Raw genomic sequence first — 16,008 nt, forward strand, 5'->3', positions numbered from 1 at the left:
CAAGAAAACATGTTTGACCAAAATGAAACGCTAACCCAACTTAAACAAGGATTAAAGGCACAACCTTGCTAGAAACTCAAACCAGCAACTAAGCTAGTCTAGAAAAGCATTAAAAGAGCATAACAACTTACGGAACAAGTAGGGCTTAGAAGGTTACCTCCTTGAAGCCAAAAACCTCCAAGAATCACATCTCCTTCTTACCAAGACTCACAAACTCACAAAGACACTCATACAAAGGGTTTCAGAAAGCCTGGGGGTGAGAATAGAGCTTAATGGTCGAAGGGAATGGGGTATCTATAGGCGAAAAAAAGCTGAGAGCGCTGCAGACTATTCTGAAAGCAACGTACGTATGATACTATAGGGGCGTACGTATGGTATTGTTTACCAAGCGGACCACAAGCTGCATCGTACATTCGGGCATTAACTAGGGGTTATCCAAAAGTCAGCATATATCTGGGTGGTCCCCATGCGTACGTCCTTATACTATTTACAGGCGTACGTATGGTGGTCCCCCTACGTACGTCCTTGTACTATTTGTAGACATACGTACGGTAATCCCCTTGCGTATGTCCGGTCAAAAAGTTTGAAATTCTCAAAATGCCCCTACAGCTGTACCTAGTGACCTAAAACCCAATTTAACCTTCTAACTAAGCTACCCAAGCTTAGTTAATTATTTTGGTCACTACAAAATGTTATTTAGACTTGAAAAAAATAGCCATAAAATCATAAATTCGGTTATCTAAAAATTGCAAATTTCTACTCAATCCTTATATATGTCAGGAGAGAAAGAAGCTCTATGATAATATGATTAATATACCTTTTTTTTATTAGGTTAAGAGTCAAAATTGTCATGTATGCCTTAGCATGTGAGAAATATATACATGCTTCTTTTAACCACGAGTGATGAGCACATGCATTTTTAATAGAATTTCTCCAAACTATTTTTATGCTATTCGAAGAAGCATGTGTTTCACACACAGTTAAGAGACCCATGACAATTTATGGACTGAATTGGAGAAAGTTTACACAAGTAGAATATATAAGATAAGAAATCTCTCTTTTTGAGAGTTAAATCTTATTTATTATTTAAGGAGAAATAGAGAAAGTTTACAAAAGTAGAACATATAAAATAAAGAAATCTCTCATTCTAAGAGTTACATCTTATTTATTATTTTATAGCTTATTTTAGGATGAACTTCTTGAACCAATATCCTTTTACAGCTTATTTTAGGAGGAACTTCTTGAACCAATAGCAAGAGTCTTTGGGGTGTCTTTTTAAATTGTCGTTATAATCCACATAAGTGAGGCCATTCCGAATGAGGTAACCACTGTCCCATTCAAAGCTGTCAAAAAATGACCATGAATAGTATCCCTTCACATTTGTGCCCTCTCTGCACAAAATTTCACCGTTAATATCCTCAATCAAAATTGAGATGGAAAAATGCTCTATTGGTTTTTCAATTTATTTCTTAAGGTTAGAACTATTATGAAATAGATTCTTTTTTCTACCTTCTATTGATACCACGTCATATTGAATAAAAATCTGGCACCTGTCATCTTCTACATTGGGTATAACGTGGTAGTACCATTAAAAATTTAACAGAAGGTGGAAAAAAAATATCTAATGGTTTTAACCTTAAGGAAGTTAAAAATGGTATATCTTTATCTATTTTTTTTAGCCCATAATACTTTAGAAAAAAGAAAAAAGAAAAAAGAAAAAAAGAAAAAAAAAACCCATAATACTTGATGACAAACACTCACTCCATAGCTTTTAAAAGAGATCGTAAATGCAAGGCATAGTATCTTATCCTCCCAGTATCATTTTGGATGTCTTTAAATGGTAAAGAAGAATCTGGATCACCAATTCCTACAAAAAAGAATATAATAAATACTAATGCACATAAAAATACTTTTCTAAAAAAAAAAACAAAAAAAAAAAAAAGTATTAGCAATACTAATGCACATAAAAATAAGAAAAAAAATTTCACTTACCCTCTCTAATTGGTAGGGCACATGAACTAAATTGATAGATTGGTGAAACATTATAAATTGAGTGGTAGATTGAACGAGTTAAGTTTCCCCTAAAAAATAAAATAGGTAAATAAATATAAAGAGAGAAATTGTTATACCGTTCTCCGTTATGTATATAGCGGGATTGTTGTATTTTTCTTTTATGTACAAAAGAAGATTTCGGAATCCCATAGGTTGGGTGAACTTCTTCTGCAAAACCATTTACTCCATATGAGTTTAGTAAAATGGCATATATATGAAACATAGCTCAAAAAAATATTGAAATGCCCACGAAGGGAGAGAATAGAATCTTCTCAATTTCTAGTGAAATTGAAATGATCCATTTTATAGTTAATATTTTATTTTATTGAATCTGACGGTGTAAAATTTAATCTGAACATGAAATGGAGAAAATCCTGACACTGATACTGAAGGGAGAGAGAGTTTGTGTGTGTTTACATTAGTGAGAATGGCTTGCATATCAGTCCAAAAAGTGATGTTGACACCGTTTGCTGAGGGAGCGGTTTCTACCCAAGATGTGGAATAATAGTTTATACTAATAAAATCGAAGGACCCTTTTACCAACTTGGATTGAACTTTAGTAAATTTTGGCAATCGATTACCCACTACAGACTTTACTCTCTTGGGATAGTCACCATATATAACCGGATCGGCAAACCTGCCAATATTGTGAATTATTAGCTACAAGGATAAAGTAGTACTTAATATACTTTTTTAATTATTAAAAAAATGATATTTTTCCACGAATGTATCTTACAACACTTACCATCCAAAGAAAAAGTCCATAGCTCTAGAGGCGGCCTCACGGCTGGAAGATGTCTTGTATTTTGGCTCAATCCCAGTGGTATAGAATGTGATCCCAATTTCCCCCTTCTGATTTGGCTGCACACATTCATATTAACTTAATCACAAGAGGTCCTGTATCTCATCCTCATATTAATTATAATATTCAGCCCCTAAGCCTACTATTAGTGATGAACCTAGGAGGGGCTAGTAGGGGCCATGCCTCTTTCATTTTACAAAAAAAAAAAAAAAACATTCACATGGTATCAGAGCCAAGATTGCGGGGGACATAGGTATCTAACATCGAATTACACCAAAGTTCTCATCTTTTTTTTTTTTTTTTTTTTTTTTTTTTTTTCATATTACTTCTACTATTTTTCTATTTCTGTTTTATTTTTTAAAATTGTCGCATAGTATCATAGCCAAGATCTTGAGTTCAAAACTTATCTCTATCATTCACATTCATTTGAATTAAATATTTCATGTGTTAGATTTTACTTATTAAGGGAGAGTTTGAGCCATCATGTAATAGAGAGTGTTAAGATATAAATTAAATTATTAAATTCATTTATTACTATGTGCTTAAATTTTTGTTGAGGGAAATAATTAACAAGGAGTAATATCATCGTCCTTTTAGTTTGCTTTCTTTTTCATCTTTTTCTATACAAACCTGATACTTGTCCTTGTATAATTTCACGGCGGCTCCATGAGCAAGAAGCAAGTTATGGCCGACAATGTAAGGCTCAGTAGCGGAGTTACCGGCAGTGGTGCAATTCCGGACGTAATTCGAACATCTTCCAGGCGGAAAAGTACCACCACCGTACCCACTCACACTTAGTGCAATTGGTTCGGTCATTGTAAACCATAACTTGACTCGATCACCAAAAGTTTTGAAGCAAAAATCCGCATAATCTTGAAAATCATTCCTATATATTCATAAAACGGGACAATCACATTTATTGATATGGTAACATTAATTTTTTGAGCATTGGAGTGTATGTTTTTTTGTTGAATTGTTCACTTACACAAACTTGGGACTTAAGGGTCCATCATATTCATCTTCAAGTGCTTGAGGAGGATCAAAGTGCATGAGAGTCACACATGGCTTAATACCTACCCACAACATCAAATTTCATAAGGACATGCATGCATAGATTACAAAACAGTTTGTTCAAAGCAAAGATTTTAAAAATACTTTTATTTTTTTGAATAATTAAAAAACCTTTTTCGATTGACTGCTTTTTATTATATTTGGTGAATATTTGCATGCTTCATTTTTTTTTTTTTTTTAATTCCACATATTTCGTGATAAACACCTATTCAACCCCCTCTAGGTGTATTAGGAGTCTAGTTTATATTTTCAGTATTAGAGCCAAAGTCCAGAATTTGAACATTGACTCTGTCAATTCACCTCTCATTTAAATTAAATATTTCACGTATTCGGCCTCACCTATTAAAAGGGAGTTTAATCTCACACATGAGGAGAGTGTAAATATTGATTAGGTGATTAAATTTACATATTCCTATTAACTTAAGCTTTTACGAAAAGTAGTCTTATATAATTGACATGTATATAATTAGAAATAAAAAATTTACAGCTGAAAAAAAAAAAAGTAAAGAATTTGACCATTCGATAGGAGCTCGTTGATGAGGTCATTGTAGAATTTGACACCAAGTAGGTTCACTCCCCCGCTTACTTTGCCCTCTGTAAACATAACTGGTTCCATTAGAGAATTACATTGAATTGTTATGTTAATGGCACCCATCTTAAATGATTAATCATATATTAAACTATGATCTTACTTGGTAATACTCTGGACCATGAGATAGAAAATTTGAAAGAGTCTAATCCAATCGTTTTCAATAGTTGTACGTCCTCCTGTTCAATATTTTGATTATCAAAAGAAATAAAATAAATAAATTATATATATATATATATATATATATATAGAGAGAGAGAGAGAGAGAGAGAGAGAGAGAAGCATTCTACCTTATAACGATGATAAAAGTCAGAGGCTACATCTGCATTTTTACCATCATGAATTTTTTCTGCCAAGCCACCAAGTAAATGTGTCAAAAAAAAAAAAAAAAAACAATAATAATTAGGAAATGTTAAGAATTCCAAACTCGTCAAAATATATAGCTTATAAACACCATAAGAGAGCCAAATTATCATTATAATTTAATTTTCCATTTTTTTTTTAAAGTATAATTTGCCAATTAGGTGCATTTATTATTTCTCTTGTCATTTTATTTCCTTGGATAAATGAAAGTGAAAAAATGTATTTTCTTTTCCACCCCAAAATTGTGTTATACACTTTATCACAGTAATGCTGTTTTTTCTTTTTATAGATATTGATCATACTCATTTTATATAGAACATCTTGTGTGTTTTATGCAAAGCTACTTGATCAAAAAAAAAAAAAACAAATGAAAAGTTGTTTAAAAAGGGACACATATACATACTCCAAAATGAGTGTTAAAAATAACATTACTCTATCATTTAAGCTTGAGTTTGAAATATTCAATCGAAAGGAGCCAAATTTTCTTCACTATTTCCAACAAATTCATACGTCAAAGCTATATTACATTTTTTGTAAAGAGAGAGAGAGAGAGACCTGGATGTTTCTTGATGAAATTATCCCATGTGCTAGGTCCTCTTCCATCGATACTTGTTGCTCCTTCAATCTGGCCAAAAAAGAAATAATGTTCAGATTATATTTGCTTTTCCTTCTTCTTTTTATTATTGGCACGGAAGGTAAAAAATATCAGGGATGAGGGGGTGACTATATTGGCTATTCTGTTTAGGCGTGACTATAGAAATAGCTGCCCATTAGGACAGGATAAGCCTAGACGGTGGAAACTTCAAACGCTCTCTTAAACTCGATTGAGCCATAGTTTGACCTAGCCTCAGCAAGGCATTGGTGAAACCGAAGGTGATTGATACTAACTAGGAATGAAGATTCTCATTGCAAGAGTCGACTCATGCCCTCATCAATACTAAATGAAGCCTAAAAGTAGAGCATGTATGTATACATACCATGTAAGCAGCCGAAGCTGTTCCAAATATAAAATTAGGAGGAAAACTGCTACGGTTGAAAGGTATCAAATTGTCACTTGGTTTTGCACTTCCAATACACAAGGAGGCCAAGGCTAGAAGGCAGAAAAGGAAAGGACCTTGATGAATTGCCATGTCTATGTTCGCTGCTTAAAGTTGGCTTCCTTCGAGCTCTCCTATATAAAGAGTTTTGGGAGGGTGTTAAATCAGGCTTGCTCCAAATTCAATGTTTGGTTGCTGTTTTGAAAACAAATTTTCTGTTTTTCTGTTTTTAAGACAACAAAACATATTTCATTTGCAACATACATGTTTGGAGGGTTTGTTTTGGTGAAAAAAAAAAACATAAAATATAAAAATAAACCACTAGAAACACGAAATATGGAAACAAACAGCAAAACTAAAGACAATTTTCTGTTTTGTTTGGCAAACCGGTTTTTGTTTTAGTTTCCGAGAACTAGAAACAAGTTAGGCAAATTGTATCCACAAATAATTTCTAAAAACAGAAAACAATGCATCAAACTTTTGGACAATGGATTTCAAAACAGTTTCCACTCGAGAAAAAAAAAGAACAAAAGAAAACTGTTTGGTGATCCTACAAGGGATGTAAAAGACCAATTGGGATGTTTATCTATTGGTCCATTTCAATGGTGGAATCAAGAGAAACATGGGTGAAATTTTCAACTTAGTAAGTCAACACAAAACATATGCTGAAACATTTGCATGCAGAAAAATATGATGGAAACATAATTTTATAATTATTAAATTTGAAACATAATTTTATAATTATCTTTAGTCAAATCTATCGTTGATACTCTTCCATAAGTTGATACTCTTCCATAACAAAACTTCCTTTCAGTTTTCATAATCATACATGTTTATCTATTGGTCCATTTCCAAATTTTTTATCGCATGAGCCGTGTAGATTGGCTTGTCTTGAAGGACTATAGTGAACTCAATCTTGTGGCCGCAGAAGAGCTTCTCTAGGTGAAGGTTATTCTTGTTGGCAATGTGCAATAAAGTATGGTTCGTGAATTTGCGTACGGTGGGGAAAGAAAAATGCTCTGGGAAGTGGAAATGTTGGTGAAAAACGCTATGACTTCAAATTCCAATTGATGCGATATTAACAAATAAGAGGCAATAAATAATTCAAGCACCAAAAATATGTAAGGCAATAAAACAATCAGACACAAGATATTTTGGTAATGAAGAGGAAATCTTTTAGAAACTGTTCTAAAAGTAAAACCTCTCTGAACAGCCAAACCCAGGAAATTACCATCAAAAGATTATCCATAGATTTTTTTTTTTTTGACATGTCCGCATAAGAGGGGGATGTGGGATTCGAACTAGTGACCTTCGTTTCATTAGGCGTGGTCCCAGCCGATTGAGCTACCTCTTGGAGACGATTATACAGAGATTACAGACACTAGAAAGGCTTACAACCCTTGGCATGACCTGGCTTTATAAGATCGACAATCTTACAACTTGTCTCCTTACTTACAATCTTCTTCAATATAATTCTCCTTTATTGAGTCATTCCAATAGACTTCTCAATGAAACACATAAAATCAAACTAACATAAATACTCTAAGAATAATGATTTATAGCTCACAACATATGATCGCTCTTAGCTCAGCCTCTAACGAACTCTATGGTAGAAATCCGTACCTCTCAAAGCCTATAAGGATGTATTTATATTACGAGTCGTGATTGGGAGCACGCCTGGCGTGCTTCAACAGTGAAGCACGCCAGGCACAAAATTTTTTTTTTTTTTTTTTTTCAAAAGAATTAAAATAATAAAATAATAAAAAAATAATAAAAAAAAAAAATTTTGTGCCTGGCATGCATCACTGTTGATGCACGCCAGGCGTGGTCAATATCTTTACCCTTATATTACATACAAAACTCTAAACTTGGGCCCACTTAAAAACACATTTTGGACATAAAACTTACGGGGTGTCCGGATAGGGTTAGTACCTATTCGGACAGCAAGCTTCGAAAACGAAAAATACTGCTTGTTGGATTTGCTGTCTGGATAGGGTAAGTACCTGTCCAGACAGCCTCTGCTTTAGAGCCGGAGAATGACTCTCTGGTTTTGCTGTTCGGACAGCCTAGTCCCCTGTCCGACAACCACTGCAATATGGAGGAAATTCAAATTTCTTTGGATCTTTGGTTTTGAGCACCGAATTAGCCAACAAGAACTAACAGTTGGCACCGACGAAGAGACTGAAAGACTGCACTAGGGAAGCTACCACAAGCTTTATGGAGTGGGGGAGCCGTTGTCGGCGAGCTTGTTAAAGATACCGATGAACTCAAGAAGAAACCACCGGTAAACATAATCAACGTTGTTTTTTTTTTTGTGTGTGGGTGTGTGTGTGGAAGCAGAGGGTGATTTGGGAGATATTTGGAGGAATGTCTATATGTGGTATTGGGTGTAAAAGAGTGGGCAGAGAACCATGTTGGGTATTCTATGTGGAGAAAAAGAAATGAAGGTAAGGTGTTTGAAGAAAGGTCTGTAAGAGCAGCTCTTGTAGAGCTCTTGAAGGTGAGGTGTTTGAAGAAATGCCTCAAAGAGTAGTAAAGACTAAGGACCGCTCTTGAAGAGCTTCCTCAAGGCACTGCTAGTGTGGGCTGTGGCCTGTGGGCTAAGCCCACATTGGCGGTTCTGCCACCAAAGGAAGAGAAACCAAGACTACAAGGCATTAGCCAACAAGCTCTGATACCATGAAAAAGTTTGAGAGAAACTCTGTTTTGGTTAACTTACCAACAATAAAGTAGTTCATTCATATATATATATCTCCAAGCTTAGTACAAGATAAATCACAAAGGAAGTAGAAACGACAAAGTACAAAAGGAAAGCCACATGTAGGCTAATATACTAAAGGCAAAAGTAAAACCAATTATGGAAAATGAGAAGACTTCTATCTTTGGTTGTCATGGAAGAGTACTCTTGTTGCTTGCTTAAATCCTGGAGAGAAGCAAAATATGACTGAGGGGTTGCTTGTCACAGAAAGCATGGAGAGCTGTTTGGGCGTATATCCTGGCTGTGAGTTGGGCTGTCAGTCAGCTTGAATCATGGCTGGTTAATCACCTTGAATGATGGGATTTTATCCTTAACAAAGGCGGGGTGCTACAAAAAAGATTTTAGGTAACATGAAATAAATTGGAAATTTTATCAAAATTGAAACAGTTTGGTCTTTTGTGGCCAATTCACATGAATCAATTTGATTAAGTTGCTAGGTCGAAGTATGAAAAATGGGTTAGCCAACATGCCAGAAAAACTTATGCATTACAACTGATTAATTACACCTATATCATACGAAAATACCAAAGTTAAAAGACTAGACAAATGTGGTTCTATCCTAAAATAAAAATTAAATCACGGTACGATCTACTTTTTTTTTTTTTGTGAAAAATCCACTTTACCTCCTGAAGTTTCAAGGGTTTTTCAATTTAAACCCAAAAGTTTAAAAATTAGCAATGTATCCCCCTAATGTTTCAAAAATTTTCAATTTAAACCTTCCGTTACTAATTTCTGTTAAATTGGACGGAAATTAAAAAAAAAAAAAACCTGAGGGTAATTACGTAATTTTATAAATTTCCGTCCAATTTGACGGAAATTAGTAACGGAAGGTTTAAATTGAAAATTTTTGAAACATTAGGGGGGTACATTGCTAATTTTTAAACTTTGGGGTTCAAATTGAAAAACCCCTAAAACTTCGGGAGGGTAAAGTGGATTTTTCCCTTCTTTTTTTTTTTATACGAATAAACATTTTAATTAAATCTCATAATTATGAAGATTTCAAATTAGTTTATGTTTATCCTTACAAAAATTAAAATTATGCTAATTACGTAAATGGTTCTCGACAAAGCTAATATAGGAAAATATTTCCATTAGTCTAGGGTTAACACTTCCAAATTTTATCACTTCCTCACTTTGTTTAAAGTTTTGGATTAAGATTAAATGGTATGCTGCCTTACCTTAACTTAGTTAAATGATTTCTATTTATAGAATATTCAGTTACAAAGAATTTCTATAAAAAAAATAAAAAAACAAAACAACCTTTGTATTTATAGAATCTTGATATGTTGTAAATATCAACATACAACACTAGCACAAGAACTTTGTTTTTCAATGGCCAATACCAAACTTATTAGAAGATGCATATTTTTCATGCTAGCCCTATCTCTTGTGCTGAGTGATAATTTTGTTGGTGGACGAAGGATTGGTACCAAGGAAAGCAAAGAGCTAGATAAGCTACACAAAGGAACTGTCAAAACCATTCAGGTCAGACTAAACATTACAGCTTTCTTCATTTTTAATTTTTATTTTGATTCTAGACAATCTCTTTCTCTCTCCTTTTTCTTTTTCTTTTTTGTAGCTATATATTTTTAGAGTGTGTTCAGGCTTGCTTATCCGTGGTCTACAAATTAAAATCTTTGCAGGGTAAGGATGGTGATGTAATAGACTGTGTAGATATCTATCAACAACCTGCTTTTGACCATCCATTACTCAAGAATCATACAATACAGGTTTCTTTATTGTTTTTCCAAACTCCAATTGATGTTTAACACTAGGGCTCTGTTTACTTCGACGTAAAATGGTTTTCAGAAAATGATTTTCACATTTTACGGTGTTTATTTTGATGTAAAATAGTGGTCAACGGAAAATATTTTCCTTTCGACCGAAAATTCTTCTTTAATTTTCGAAAAATGGTTTACCGTAAACCATTTTTCAACTTTAAGCGTCTTATTCTCAAATCGACGGACCTTGCCATGGCCCACCCAAAACCAAATCAACTACTTCCGCACTAAGTAGTTGCTTTAATTGAAAACATAGTTAAAATGTATAGCTTAAAAGTTGATAATTTTAAGTACAGTTTTTCTTCTTTTTGGTGGGTTGTTATTTCATAGGATGGTATATATCCATGCAAAAAAAGTTTACCTCAAATTGCTTCAAACTTTTCCTAACCATAAATATTTAATTGAAATCATGGGTTAATTATCATAGATTAAAATTTGGAAAAAATACATTTTACCCCCCTGAATTATCCACTCATTTGCACTTTTAACCTCAATGTTTAAAAAGTAACACTTTACCCCCGCCCCCCCCCCCCCAAACTTCCAAATTGTTGCAATTCGACCACTCTGACTTCTTTTTTTTCCCAAAATGCCCACATCCCACGTTAAAAATTAAAAATTAAGGGGTGGCCAACAACCCCAGTTGGGCCCGAAGCCACACCAGACCAGCCACCCTTTAATTTTTAATTTTTAATTTTTTTTTTTTAAAAAAAAGGGAAAAATGCAGTTTACCCCCTGAAGTTTAAGAGGTTTTTCAATTTTAACCCCAAAGTTTAAAAATTGGCAATCTACTCCCCTGAAGTTTCAAAAATTGGCAATTTAAACCTTCCGTTTAATTTTTCTGTTAAATTTGACGGAAATTTTTTAAAAAAAGCCTGAGGGCAATGATGTAATTTCATAGATTTCCGTCCATTTTGACGGAAAAATTAAATGGAAGGTTTAAATTGCCAATTTTTGAAACTTCAGGGGGGTAGATTGCCAATTTTTGAATTTTGAGGTTAAAATTAAAAAACCCCTGAAACTTCAGGAGGGTAAACTGTATTTTCCAAAAAAAAAAAAACTTGGGATAGGGGCATTTTGGGGGGAAAAAAAAGGTCAGAATGATTGAATTCCAACAATTTGGAAGTTTGGGGGGGTGGGGGGGGGGGTAAAATGTCACTTTTTAAATATTTGGGTTAAAAGTGCAAATGAGTTGATAGTGCGGTGGGTAAACTGTGTTTTCTCCTTAAAATTTTGAACTCAAGACATTTGCTTTGATACCATATTAAATTTGAAGTTGTCCTAAGATAATAAAAAATATAAATTTTTAATTAATATGCTCATTAACATGGATCTTGGGAAAGTTGTGATAGGAATTAATTACACTAGCTAACTACTTAAAAAACATAAAATTGATCAAATTAATAAGAAATGCATTAGAAATTTTGGGTTTGGCATTTTATTCCGGTAATTGAGGACTAAGACCATAACTATATGTAGTAATTTGCATTGGTTTGTGGTTACTCAGATGGAATCTAGTTCAATTCCAAATGTAACAAATGGAGAATTATACAATGCTGAGTTGTTTCAAGGTTGGCATGAGAATGGAGAATGCCCTGAAGGAACAATCCCAATTAGAAATTCACGAGCGGATGAATATTATGCACCCCATACTACACCCCAAGTTACACGTGAACAAGATTATGTTACTGGTTATGAGGTAAATCATATAAATTATCATGAAAAACTAATTAAAATTCATTGAATTACTAATTTCAAATTAGATTTCTTTGATTTATTGACCAATTTTTTCCTTTTTTTTTTTTTAACGTTTGAATTATATTTCAAATTAGTACGCTACAGCTTATATGGAAAAGGGCCACTTCTATGGAGCAAATGCGTATCTTAACTTATGGAACCCAGTGATAAATGATGGGCACCTTAGCACTTCTCAAATATGGATTTTATCAGGTACTCTTAGCGACACAAACATGATTGAAGTTGGATGGCAGGTAATTAAGTTTGATCAAATATGGTTTAACACTTGCTTTTGATTAATTTTGAGTGTATGCAAGTAAATCTAAATGTTGAAATTGTTGGATTATATGTAATGTTATATGTAGTGTTGTCCCACATGGGTTATGTATATGTAGTGTTTATACTATTAGCCTTACTATTACCCGTATATATAGGCCCCCTTTGTTAAGTATTAAGTTTAATTCAATATATAACCTTATTCTCAACAGAAACAAGTACATTAAAAACTTTTGGATTTCGGATGTGGGGAGGAAGTGATGTAATTATAATGAAATATTTCAAAACAAAAATCATGTAACATACAAATCAAGCACTTGTAGAATAATTTCTCACCAATAATTTCATGGCTCCAGGTAACTACGCTTTCCAAGGAACCAGAGCTTTTCATATTCTGGACTGTAAGTAATCCCCATCAAAGCATGCACTCATATACATTGCATTCTTGCAATTAATTACATCTGAGTTGATCCTTACCATGCTATGTATTTGTTTGTAAGCGTGATAACGGCAAGGTTGGGTGTTTAAATCTCAACTGTCCTGGTTTTGTGCAAACTAGCCGTAGAATTGCACTTGGTTCTTCCTTAAGCCCCGTTTCAAGGTACATGGGAAGCCAATTTGAGATAGGGATAACTATATACAAGGTAAATATATCTATTTCTTGTAAATTCAATTTCTAGTTCATGAGTAAATATTTCTTCAACTTAATTAATTATTATGTGCTTTAGAGTTATGGAAATTGGTATCTACGAGTGCAAAATGAGGTACTTGGATATTGGCCTCGATCCCTCTTCACAAATTTAGCAGCCGTTGGTGAAAAAGTGATGTGGGGTGGAACGGTTTACAGCTCAGAGACGAAAGACGGCAGTCACACATCAGCTCAAATGGGGAGCGGAAGTTTTCCGAATGAAGGCTTTGGAAAAGCAAGTTATATTCGCAATCTTCAATACATGAATGGGGATGGCACATTCGAGGATGCTGACAAGGGACTGCGAACATTTGCAACAAGACCTGCGTGCTACAATATAAGTTTAGAAAACAATAAGAAAGGAGCCTATAGAACCCATTTCTATTTTGGGGGCCCTGGGTTTTCAATAGCATGTCCTTAATTAGAAAGGAAAGAAGAAAACTTAGTAGCGTTAGTACTAATAAATCACATATTGGAGGGGTCAAAATGTCCAAAACAATAATGATATCACCAGAGCTGGTGTCCTTCAATATTTGTATTTTCAATAATACTGTTAATAAGTTGATATTTGGTCATTCCATAAGATTTTGTACTTATACCTAAATGTCAAATGAAGATGATCAAATGACAAAAACAAAAGTAGAAACAAAATCTCCACACTATATTGACTTCAAAGTGTTCGAGATCAACTAGTGAAAGATTATGCAAATGTTGGACAAAAAATTAATATGGCCATTAATTATTATTATTATTATTATTATTATTATTATTTTATTTTTCAAATTGTGTTGTTAATTTCATTTTCATTAAAAGTAATTTTATTTCCTACTCTAAACAAGGGAGGATTCTCCTACAAACACCAATTTAAACGTGGCACACTAGAAGTTTGAACGCCCATCAAACAAAACTTTATCTCTGGAAATGATACAAGGAGGAGTGCCTCCCCATACCAACTGATGTGAAAAAGTAAATGTCATTATTTGGGAAAAATGCTAACAACATTTGCTTCAAATTTACAATTGGAGCTCTTTGAAATCGGTTATAAAGCCCAATATCACCTGTTAATTAAGGAATTAATGTATCAATTTGTGCTCTAGAATGTAAGCTTAATTAAGGAATTAGTGAAAAGCCCAATATCACCATTCAAGAGAGAATTTTTAGAGAGGAGAATTTGGAGGCTACTTTCTAGGAGTCGTTTTCGGTTCTTTCTTTTCCCTTTATTTTAATTATGTGTAACTAACTCTTTAGCTGTGGGCTAGATTGAAGTCCTAATCATGTTTTTTTAGGATTTCAATATTGGCGCCTTTGTTACAATCATATTTTGGTATATTTAAATTGATTATTTCCTTCTTTATTGAATTCATCATATGAATGTGCCTGATCAATATATGCATGTGGTATGGATTAGTTATTTAAGTCAATTTGGATGACCAAGTCCTGGGCTTAATAGAGTGACAAGGAATCTTGTTATTGGGGTTCTTGAATTAATCAACATGGAAAACCGGGAGTAAACACCCATGCCTTATATTTCATGTGTTTGTCAATTTTCATATATTTATGTTTTCTTAAAGAACAACTTAGTAGACACCCATGCTAAATCCAAAGAAAAGAATTAGAGTAGACACTCATGCTTAATTCGTTGCTTTGGGAGATCCGTAGCTTAAGGAGTATATACCCATGCCCTTAGGTTAGCAAACATTAAATATGCCGGTATGATTAGCGCATTGGCATATTGTTATCTTAATTAGTCTGATTAGTGATGAATGTCGAATCCCTAACACTTTCATTTATCTTTATCTCTTTTCATTATATCAATTTCGTGGTAAATCTTGATATTTAATTTAGAAAATTAATTCTAAGCAAAATCAACAATCCTCGTGGGAATGGTCTCGTATTTGCCTAACTATACTATTGTTTGATCTTGTGTACTTGCGAGTAAAACGTATATTTATTTGCCTATTAATTTATGTGGATATTTGCACAACAAAATACAAGAGTAAGTCTAACAACTTAATGAGTAAAAATGCACATGGTACTTATGTTATTTAGTGATGAACTCTGTTTGATAAAGTATGCAGTATTTCAGACATGATAGTTATTCATGAATGCCGTATAGATATAATATATGTTGTAATATGAGAATCATGTCATAGTTCAAATGTATGATTTACCAGAGATATTATCCCCTTCTTAGCAGGGTTGACACTATTTCAAGGGACATGTAATACAATGCGCGATGCCTCGACCATTGTACACTACCGTCCATAACACTAGCAGCCTGGTCGAGTCCGACCTCGGGTTATAACACCCCACTCCATTGACACACAATATTGTCAGTTTTTTGCTCCCTCAAACCAGGAGGTCACCCATCTTAGTACTACTCTAGCTTAATTGCGGAGTTCTGATGGGATCATAACCATCACGGCTTTAAAATGTATTGTTGTCATGAAGGGTGTAAGTATACATATAATGTAACAATCCAGGAAAAAACACTAGTTACATCTGCGCTATTACTCCAAAATGACTAGTCAATTTGAAACTTCCCTAAAATTCATTATAAAACCCAGTTTCACCTAGTAACTAAGCAATGTGGGACTTAGCACTCATGACTATCTTTATAAACCATTCACTCTATGTGGGCTTCTTCTCATCTTCCCACTATGGGACTGAGATGTTACATATAAGCACATCTACATCTCCATACCCAAGCAATGTGAGACACCACAATCATCCCCCCTTAGGACCCAGCATCCCCACTGGCGACCCTCATAGGATTAACCCATTCTTGGCATCCTAGCGAATGCCCGCTAGCGACCTTCATGGGCTTGTACACGCTTCCCCCATCTCAGGCTGGACA

The 16,008-nt window shown here is 34.0% G+C and overlaps 1 protein-coding gene and 1 pseudogene across 2 annotated transcripts; one reads left to right on the top strand and one right to left on the bottom strand.

The window, feature by feature from the left end:
* Positions 1-1,222: 1,222 nt before the first annotated feature.
* LOC132171079 (vicianin hydrolase-like) lies at positions 1,223-6,007 on the bottom strand (annotated as a pseudogene).
* Positions 6,008-8,091: 2,084 nt separating this feature from the next.
* On the top strand, positions 8,092-13,734 carry LOC132191350 (protein neprosin). Of its 2 annotated transcripts, XM_059606325.2 has the most exons (8): positions 8,092-8,198; positions 10,094-10,157; positions 10,316-10,402; positions 11,958-12,149; positions 12,283-12,441; positions 12,820-12,864; positions 12,964-13,107; positions 13,192-13,734. In XM_059606325.2, the coding sequence occupies exons 1-8, from the start codon at positions 8,176-8,178 to the stop codon at positions 13,570-13,572; spliced, it is 1,095 nt and encodes a 364-aa protein (XP_059462308.2). In that variant the 5' UTR covers positions 8,092-8,175; the 3' UTR covers positions 13,573-13,734. The 2 variants fall into 2 exon arrangements, with proteins under 2 accessions (XP_059462308.2, XP_059462300.2); XM_059606317.2 differs by lacking the exon at positions 8,092-8,198 and having other exon boundaries at positions 9,928-10,157.
* The last annotated feature ends 2,274 nt before the right edge of the window (positions 13,735-16,008 follow it).

The sequence above is a fragment of the Corylus avellana genome, chromosome 2 (genome assembly GCF_965113065.1).
Source record: "Corylus avellana chromosome 2, dhCorAvel1.hap1.2, whole genome shotgun sequence".
Taxonomy (NCBI): Eukaryota; Viridiplantae; Streptophyta; class Magnoliopsida; order Fagales; family Betulaceae; genus Corylus; species Corylus avellana.

Excerpts from the sequence above, each read along its gene's own strand:
- LOC132191350 (XM_059606317.2), top strand. The coding sequence starts at position 10,005 with ATGGCCAATACCAAACTTATTAGAAGATGCATATTTTTCATGCTAGCC. Across the intron at positions 12,865-12,963 it reads AGCTTTTCATATTCTGGACT|CGTGATAACGGCAAGGTTGG; the intron begins GTAAGTAATCCC and ends TTTGTTTGTAAG. Across the intron at positions 13,108-13,191 it reads TAGGGATAACTATATACAAG|AGTTATGGAAATTGGTATCT; the intron begins GTAAATATATCT and ends TATGTGCTTTAG.